Source organism: Otolemur garnettii, unplaced genomic scaffold, assembly GCF_000181295.1.
Source record: "Otolemur garnettii isolate 467f Iridium unplaced genomic scaffold, OtoGar3 scaffold00057, whole genome shotgun sequence".
Classification (NCBI taxonomy): domain Eukaryota; kingdom Metazoa; phylum Chordata; class Mammalia; order Primates; family Galagidae; genus Otolemur; species Otolemur garnettii.
In genome coordinates, this window is record NW_003852452.1 from 10,926,137 (window position 1) to 10,935,989 (window position 9,853).

Sequence of the window (9,853 nt, forward strand, 5' to 3'; positions counted from 1 at the left end):
CTTATATATGGTATTATATCACACTTTTACTCATCCATTCGTTGTCAGCTGAAAACAAAAGATTTTTAAAATTAATAATCCAGTGTAAAGGTGAAGGGAAAGAGATTATGTATTATTGCTTGGTGGGTAAAGTTTCCAGTAAATTAGCAAAATTGATAATGCATATACCATTGATTTAGTCACCTATCTACAAAAATACTTAAGCAAGTGTAAGGAAATGTTTACCAGAATGACCTTATTTAAAAAATAATAAAATACTGAGAATAAATTGTTTATTAATTAATTTACTTAAGTGAATATGTGAACTATGGAATATTATGTTTTATTTAAGTAGTGTCAAGCTTATTTATATATACACATGGAAGGTGTTAGCAGGAGGCCTGCACCGTGGAGTCCTGGAGAGCAGCAGTGAGGTGCAGAGATGGTCAGCTCCCTTTGCAGTCTCACCCTGTACACAGCCAGGGCCACCAGGCGTGTCCCAGAGGCTGGCCAGACCTCAGTATATCAGGGATCAGTCCTTAACACGGAACATGGCGGCTTCTTAGACGACATTAACTGTTCCACGATTGTCTTACTGTAGTTTTTCTTTTCTTGCTTTCATTGTATTTATTTTTTGAGACAGAGTCTTACTGTGTCACCCTCGGTAGAGTGCAGTGGCATCACAGCTCATAGGAACCTCAAATACTTGGGCTCAAGTGGTTCTCTTGCCTTAGCCTCCCAAGTAGCTGGGCCTACAGGCACCCGCCACAGCACTCGGCTATTTTGTTATTGTTGTTGCAGTCATTATTGTTGTTTAGGCCAGGTTCAAACCCACCAGCCTTGGTGTGTGTGGCCAGCGCCCTACCCACTTAGCTACGGCACCGCCTTACTTTCATTTAATGTAGTAAGTGGACCACGATAGAAGAAAAATGCTCAACGAAAGGAAATACTACCAACTTAAATTCTGTTTAACAGCTAAGTATACGTGAACAAATGGAGTGGTGTAATGCAGGAAATCCTTATAGATAATATCACATAGACTGTGAAGTGGGGTAGAAGGATCATTTCCCTAATTTATGTCACGACAGTGTTTTATTCTCTAGACTTAAATTTTTTAATTGAAAGAGAATATTAAGTTCAGATGATACTACAGATAAGAAATTTCTTTCAAACAATATGTAGTTGTCCCTTGGTATCCAATGGGGTTTGGTTCCAGGAGCACTACCCCTACCCTCCAACAAAATCTGCACATCCTGAAATCTGCTATATAAAATGACATGGTATTTGCATGTAACCCAAGTGCACCCTCCTCTATGTTTTAAATCTTCTCCAGATTCCTTATGATACCACATATGTGTATATGTGCAACATTTCATTAAAAGAAAAATAACTAAATACAGTACAACACAAATACTTGTTATACTGTAGTTTTAAAATTTATATTTTCATTATTTTTTAAATTAATTTTTGAGTATTTTGTTGTTGTTGCATTTTGGCCTTGGCTGTGTTTGAACCCACCACCCTTGGTATGTGGGACTGACACCCAGTCACAGAGCCACAGATACTCCCCAATTTTTGAGTATTTTTGATCTGTGATTGATTGTGTCCTCCTCAAATATACCATGTTTCTGTGACTTTAACTGAACATATAACTAGAGGTAATAGAAAATATTTTTATTAACTTTTTAATTAAAAAGAGATTCAAAGATGTTGCTTTGAACATCTGTGCAAAACAGTTTGGTACAAAAATGTTCAAACAACAGGATTTACTTGGCATAGGTTCAAGAATTTCCAGGTCTCATTTCATTAAGTCTCACAGACATGCAGAATGGAAATTATGCATCAATTGGTTATTGTTTATTTAATGTGTCTTTTTAAGCTGCAGAAAGCATTGTTTTAATACCAAATGATGATTTGTTTTTATCAGCTTGTCCTTAGAACAGTAACAAGTGTAAAATGTGTTAGGATACAGATTAGATTCATGCTGTGAATAGGGGGATTGCCCCCAGTAATATTGGAGAACCAGTTTGAGGATTTCACTCCTAAGTAGCAGAGAGTTAAAAGTACTTCCATTATTTTTTTCCTACTCCATACTCTGTCCGAACAATTTGTTAAATACTACCATTCATTGAGTATAATTTTCCTGCTATTTCATTACCAAAATATATTTATTCATAAGTTGTAATTTATTAAAAGCCAACTTTGCCACCCATACATGGATGTTTTTAATTGTATGACCCATGATATACCAGTGAGCTTTAAACAAAAATACCAAACCTTCCATTTATTTTTAAACATTGTAGATTTATAGGTTTTAATTCAGAAAGCACAAGTGACCTACAGAAATCTTCATTTTGTGTCATTTTCATTGAAAATAGTAATCTAATATAGGTGGCCTTTCATAAAAAGAAAGTTTATAAAAAAGTAATGAAATACCATGTGAATATTTGGCAGAACTTTCTTATTCAATGCATTATTCAATGCAGAACTTTCTTATTCAGTGCCTTATTCAATGGAATTTGTATAAAAAACGATATCTCTCCAAATAGGAAAGGTGGAGGGCCAGGTGATAGCTACTCAGTCTTCAGAGCACAGGGTATTTCATGAATAGCTGCAAGTTGGTTAATGTGAATTTTAGGTATTTTTCCATGGCTGATATCAATGACAAATAATCCTAATAAACGAAGGTGTCGAAATATGTCTGTTTAAAAGATAATTTTCAATATGTTATCATAAACTTCGACTTTCACAAATGGACTTTGTGTAGGGACTTAATTAAGTCACATCTTAAAAATTCATCAAGATTTTTTGAAAGTCATCGAAAATGGATGCAACTAATCGATTATCTCTACTGTTGAAGATGAAGAGGGCCATGGATGTACCAAAAACCATCTAGTTTTGACTTGGTACAATCCAAAACAAACTGTCCGCTTCCTTGCCTCTTGCTGTCTTAATAAACTGCTTTTGTTTGCTCCTTAATTTTTTTTTTAAGTTAAAGGATAAGCTCTATACAATAAAATTCACCGTATTTGGGGTACAATTCTGAGTATTGGTAAAAGTGTACAGTACAAAATTCTGTCATGCCCTTTTACAATCCGTCATTTCCCATATCACACCTCTGGCAAACTTGGATGTGTTCACTATCCCTATAGGTATGCCTTTTCTGGAATGTCCTGTTTAGTCATCTGTATGTAGACTTGTAAACTGGCTTCTTTCTAATGCGACTGAGCATATCCTGACTTCATTCCTTGGTATTGCCAAGTGGTATGCTGTAGATGTAACCCAGTTTGTCTACCCTGACCAGGTGAAGCACAAGTAGGTGTTTCCAGGTCTGGGTGAATCTGAATAAGACCTGTGTAAATATCCACATACAGGTGCTTGTGTGAGCATTAGTATTCATTTCACTTGGGTAAGTACCTAGGAGTTGGGATTGCTGAGTCACATACGTGTAGTGCTCAACTGCCATGGCTATTGTTGGGGAGCCTCAAATTTTCTTTAAAGTTTGTCATAGAATGCTGCCTACAGCTGCAAATTATTCACTCATCAACAATTGAGAAGTCAATCATAATAGTTATTTTAACTATTACTTCCTTCTATAAACCATATATTAAGTTTCTGGCTTTCATCTGTAAAGATTTTTCTTTTTGAATTTAATTTAAGTGACATACGTGGCTCATATTTTATTTATATTGCCTTTCTTTCTTTCCTTTCTTTCTTTCTTTCTTTCCTTTCTTTCTTTCTTTCCTTCCTTCCTTCCTTCCTTCCTTTCTTTCTTTCTTTCTTTCTTTCGCAGGGTCTTACTCTGTCACCCTGGGTAGAGTGCCATGGCGTTGTCATAGCTCACAGCAACCTCAGACCTGGGTTCACGCAATCCTTATGCATCAGCCTCCCAAGTAGCTGGGACTACAAGCATGTGCCACTGTGTTTGCCTAGGTTTTTTGTGTTTTGCTTTCTATTTTTAGTAGAGAAGGGGTCTAGCTCTTGCTTGGGCTGGTCTTGAAGTCCTGAGCTCAAGCAGTCCACCTGCCTCAGCCTCCCAGAGTGCTAGAATTACAGGCGTGAGCTGGTCTACAAAGATTCAAAAGTGAATATAGTATGCTCCTCCATAGGGATTTGTTCCAAGATCCTTGGTGGATGCCTGAAACCATAGATAGTATCAAACCCTCTATGTCCTATTTTTTTTCTTTCCATCCATACCTAGGATAAATTAGGCACAGTAAGAGATTAACAGCAATAATAATAAAAGAGAATAATTACAAGTGTATACGATAATAAGAATTATGTGAATGTGGTCTCTCTCTTAAAATACCATATTTTACATTATAGTTTCAGACTTAAGTTGACCACAGGTAACTGAAACTGAAGATGTGGGGAAACCACAGGTGAGGGGTGGCAGTGGTTCCATTATACACGTATCTTCATTTGTTTTACAAAGTACATTTAATTTCTTTTTTTTGAGACAGAGCCTCAAGCTGTCCCCCTGGGTAGAGTGCTGTGGCATCACAGCTCACAGCAACCTCCAACTCCTAGGCTCAAGCGAGTCTCCTGCCTCAGCCTCCCAAGTAGCTGGGACCACAGGCACCTGTCACAATGCCCGGCTATTTTTTAGTTGCAGCTGGATTCGAACCTGCCACCTTAGGTGTATGTGGCTGGCGCCTTAGCCACTTAAGCCACAGGTGCCGAGCCATACATTTAATTTCTTAATGGTTTTCTTAAAATCTTAATGGCCAAGAGTTTTAACCTTTTAAACCTAGTTTTCTCTTATACAGAATGATGATAACTGATTATTACCTTACAGAGTGGTTTTCTTCTGTAAAATGCTGGTAAATTATTACCTTACAGTGAGGATTTAATGGCATGCTGGGTGGAACGTGCCCTTGGCCTAAAGGAAATGTTAGCTATATTTATAAAAGGTATTTGCTTGAAAACCAAACCTGAGATTATAATTTAAACATTGCTATCATAACTCAGGAAGCGCACACAGATATTCAGGGAAACCTTCTGGTTTTTACATTACTGAAATTTGCCAAGGCTGAGTGACGTTGGAATCAAATCTGAACTATTTCCTTACCATGGTGAAATTTAAACACATATGGGTGGAGTTTGCATAGGAATAAAAAAACAATTCAGTCTTTTCCCCTTTCACTTCTTTTTTCTTATGTTTTAATTCTCTATTTTAGATAAGTTGTAAAGCTTTGTCATGCCTTATGCCAACATATTGCTTTTATTAAAGATTATGATTTTTATTGAAAATGATTGGTAACTCAACATTTTCTGGTGAGTAGATAGGCATCACCGAGAGTCCCTTGTCCGTGTGTGTGTGTGTGTGTGTGTGTGTGTGTGTTTTGAAGGGGAAGGACAAGCCCCTCTGACTCATCCTGGCATTGTGCACCGACTGTGACGTCCACCCATTCCTAGCTGGGGTGTAATGGAGCAAGCACGTTAGGCCCTCAGTGACAGCATCAAGGCTCCACCCCAGCAATTTGGGGCCCCAGAGTTTCTCAAATTGTGCTTCCTGAAATGAAGGCCCAGGCCATCAGTGTCAGGAACACCTGGGAGCCTGTGAGAAATGCAAGTCCTGTGGCCTCACTGTGTACCAGTTGAATCCAGCTTGGCTATGGGACCCAGTGATGTGTGTCTTAACAAACCACTAGGCGATCCTGGGGACACCCCGAGGGGAGGTGATTGGAAAGGTCATTTTCCTCAGTGAGAGAGATGCCCATAGCTTGTTGCTTCATTGTGACTTTATAGATATGGTAATTCTAATTTTTCAAGGCTATGGAAAAATTTTAAAGTGCTGATTAAAATTATGTGAAATCGTAAGGATAAATAAAAATAAGCAAGAAATGTTTTCCCAGTTAAGCCATGGTCTGAAATGACACGTAAAGCTTGCCTTCCTTGGGGACTTTACATGTAGTCTTTATTAATTCTGCACAAAATCAATGAACTGTGCTACAAGGAAAAGTCAGAAATGGCATTTAAGGTCTTTTAAAATAAGATTTTAACACTTTAAGCCTGTGACTCCTAAAACCCTGACATCTTTGGTCCAGGGCAGGAACTCTGTTAAAATGGAAACAAACTGTTTTCCTGTTAGCATTTTTAGTGCATTACTAATAAGTTAAGGCATTAGTCCACTTACAAACCGTCCTATTCCCAACTGTATTTCTAGTGCATCCGAAGGTTCCACGTGCGTTGGTGGTTGTTTATTTTGCTGTGATAAATAGGAGGCTCCCCGTGCTCACACACTGGAGGCTGCTCACACGCTGGGGCACACAGCTCGCAGCAGCAGCCCATCCTCTGGGAGGTGTGGCATGTGAGGCGCGAGCTGTCTTTGGGCAGTGAGTTCTAAGGAGGCACTGAAGTCACCATGCCCTGGTCCGAACTCCTGGCAGTCTCTGTCTGCTCTCCGGTCTCCTCAAGGCTTTAAAGCCAGCAGTGAGATTTTTATCAGATGAACTTTAAAAGGCTAGAGCCAAATGTTTTCTTATTAAGCCAGAGTAGACTAATTGTCAGTATGTGTGAAGTCATGCCCACTGATCAAGGTAAGCGGTTTCATTTTCTAGTGCATCTCCCCCCCCCCCCCACTTTAGAGTACAGCTCTGCTGAAGGACCTAAAAGTGGCAGGGTTTGCTTTTCTTTTAAAGTTAAGAATAAAGTTGACATTGTTTTTGAACTTCATGGGCAAAGTATGTCCTAGGCACGGTTTTTGGCTCTCCTGGGAGGTTTGTTCTGTGTTAACCAGTTCAGTAGTTATATTTGTCTGGCTCATTTTTACGGACATTATAGTAAAGTTGGAAAATTCAGTCCTTGCGGGGAGGAAGGCAGAGAGAGAAAGCAAAAGTTTTCTCCTTTTCCTTCTGTTTCTGGTGTGAACAAAGTGAAGAAATGTTTACCACTGATCCTTTTTCCTAGCGCAACTGTATGAGCATTGTTCTCTTAAAACAAACAAAAATTCCCAGCATCCCGGTCTTGTTTCGGCACAGTTGGGGGAGTGTTACTTGTTTTTCCGTCCAAGATAACGTTGTAGAGCTAAGCATGGGCTTGTTTTTAAAAATTGTTAGTAGTACCATTAAGCCACTGTGGTCTTCCTTAAGTATTCCAGAGAGCCTATTAATGAGAAATTAAGTCTTTCAAATAGAAATGAAATTCTTCTGTGTATAGAAATGTGATCATGTGACAGGAAATGTCTGCTAAAAATATTTTTAATAGATGAAATGGGTTCATTTTGTTTAGCTATGTTCCCATTGTTTCTGATGGATAGAAACCTCCCCGAAGAATGTCCCCACTGTCAAACAAGATGAACTAACTAAAATTCAGAACTTGCAGTCCCCGTGGTCACCAAGATTTTCTTTCTTGTAGAGTCTCTGCCTTTGTTGTTGGGCTCGGGGTGCAGGCACTGAGAGTGGAAGTGAGGGCAGGGTTGGGTTTGGGTGCTGCAGCGGGAGAGCTGGGGCCGCCTCCTCCACTGTGCAGCCCTGGCCAGCTCTGTTCCCAGCCTCCTGTAGTTGCCGGGAGATGGAGCAGCCCAGCCCATGCCTGTAACTGCTCTCATCACCATCCAGGCCAGAGCCTGGGTTCCTTCACAGGGGTTCCACTCTTTCTTCCATAAAGTTCAGGGTATGTCTGTGATCACTCCAAAGTTTACCGTCGCACTTTAAATATTAAATTAAAAAAAGAAAGAAAGAAATGCCTCAAAAGGGAAGTATTTTCTTCGGTGACATTTTAAGTTCCCTTTTTTGCTGAAACAGCTTCTGACCCTTCTCATTCCAGTTTCAAAATCAGGGATAATGGACGAGAATCGGTATTCCCTGCTGGCAGTCAGCTCTCAAATGGGAGAGAGATGCTGCTAGAACTGGAGGATGATGAAGCTGGAAAGGTCGATGTTGACAGACGTAGAGAGCTTGTCTGTTGCTTTCTGCTTTAATGGACAACACCCTGTAGAGAGTGGTCACCGCACAGCGTGGGCTTTTTAAGTTCCTTTTAAGGTTTTTACACTTAAAGGACAGTAATGTAGCACTTCCTACCCACGCTACTGGGTGATTTTATCACCCTTAAGTCATTTAAGAAATATTTTAAATGTGTATATTTAGTGTAATGTTAATTTTTATGTTTTATCTCTTTTTAAATGACCTGTAAAACCTTCCATGTTTAAAGCTTATGTTTGCGGGCCAACCTTTTCGCATGAAAAGGTGAAATACGATAGAATATAATGGATGAGTCAGTGGGAAATACTGTGCAGTGCCTTGGAGGGAGATGGTTCGGTCTTCGTTTAATGCACATCCCAGCCTACGTGTGATTAAGCTGCAATCTGGGATTGAGGTTCAAACTTAACTGAGTCTATTGACATAGAACAGACTCTAGGAGGACATAGGAAGCTCTGGGGATAATTCAGGGGAAAGTTGAGTTCGTTCATTCCAAAAACGGAAAAGATTTCTCAGGTGGCTCCATCCCTTCCCTTTCCTGATCCACTTTTACTAACTATCTTTGCTCTAGGTGCGTGTTCGTCTTTATAAAGTTAGGAGCTCATGTGTATTGGCTGAAGTTGACATTAAATGTCTTCACCCTGGTTTAGGTATTCTCTCTGATGTATCCCCCACCGAAGAACCGGTTAAGCTCGGTCTAGATCAGGTCCTTCTGTTTGTTCCCTGCTAATTGACCCAGGGTCTGTAGTTGGTTGGTTGGTTATATGTTGAAGCAGGCAGAAAGAACTTTAGTGTTCTATTCATGAAAGTTGGTCATTCTGCATGGCAGTAATTAAAACCCAGCCTGAGGAAAATGAGTCTTTCTCCCTCTTAGAGAATACGTACAGACAAGATTTTAAAAAATTTTAAATGAGTAACACGACTTGGTCCTCGTGAGCCATCTCTATATAGCAGCTCTGGTTTCCTGGAAGGCAGCCATGCCCACCTTTACCACCAGGGCAGCAAGTATAATTTCCGAGTCTCAGGCCAGAAACTTTGGTCTTCCTTGAATCTTTTTGCTTCTATTCAATCAGTCAACGAATCTTGCTTCACGATCTGTCAAACAGACCACATCCTGTTGCCTCCACTGCTACTACCCTGCTTCAGGTTGTGCCCGCTTCCCTCTTGGTGATGCCAAGGGCCTCCTGCCTTCCCCTGACCGCCCAGGTATGTCCTCTACCCAATACCTGGGTGTTCTGTCAAAAAGACAAAAGAGATAATTGTGCTGAGAAGCTCCATGTCTCCAAATGATGTGCAGGGCCCTGTCTGCTCTGCCCTCACCCCTGCCCCATTGACTCTGAGCTCAGTATCAAGCTGCTTAGTCCATTCATGTTGTCTTCTTTACTTCCCTTTGAACTTATCAGCGATGCTTCTAGTTTATAATTTTTGCAGATTTACATTGGGCTTGAAATGCGAATCCTCCAAATATTTGTATGCCTCACTTCCTGTCTGCTCAGCTGTCACCTCCTCAGTGAGGCCTCTGTGCCCTCCCTAGATGCAAGAGACACACACTAACAGCCCCTCAGCCAGTGCTGTGCTCTCTCCTTGTTTTCTTGTGTTGTTCACTGCTGTATCTTTTGGGTCTTGAAAGGTAACTTGGCTTGGCGCCTGTGGCTCAAGCGGCTTAAGGCGCAGCACCTGAGCTGGCGGGTTCAAATCCAGCCTGGGCCCACCAAATAACAATGACAACTGCAACCAAAAAATAGCCGGGCATTGTGGTGGGTGCCTATAATCCCAGCTACTAGGGAGGCAGAGGCAGGAGACTCGCTTGAGCCCAGGAGTTGGAGGTTGCTGTGAGCTGTGATGTCACAGCACTTTACCCAAGGGGACAGCTTGAGACCCTGTCTCAAAAAAAAAAAAAAAAAAAGGTAATTGATGTATATATACTGGGTGCTTAATTAATATTTGTTGAG

At 40.4% G+C, this 9,853-nt stretch overlaps 1 protein-coding gene across 6 annotated transcripts in view; it reads left to right on the forward strand.

The window, feature by feature from the left end:
* Positions 1-9,853, forward strand: part of FGD4 (FYVE, RhoGEF and PH domain containing 4) — a 132,106-nt gene that overhangs the window by 21,520 nt on the left and 100,733 nt on the right. The window contains exon 1 of one of the 6 annotated variants that reach the window (XM_012806783.2): positions 6,421-6,528. The exons of the other annotated variants lie outside the window; for them this stretch is intronic. Within the exon in view, the coding sequence (XP_012662237.1) occupies positions 6,431-6,528 (98 nt within the window). The 5' untranslated portion in view covers positions 6,421-6,430. Of the gene's footprint in view, positions 1-6,420; positions 6,529-9,853 lie in introns of those variants that run through there. 6 annotated transcript variants of the gene reach the window in all.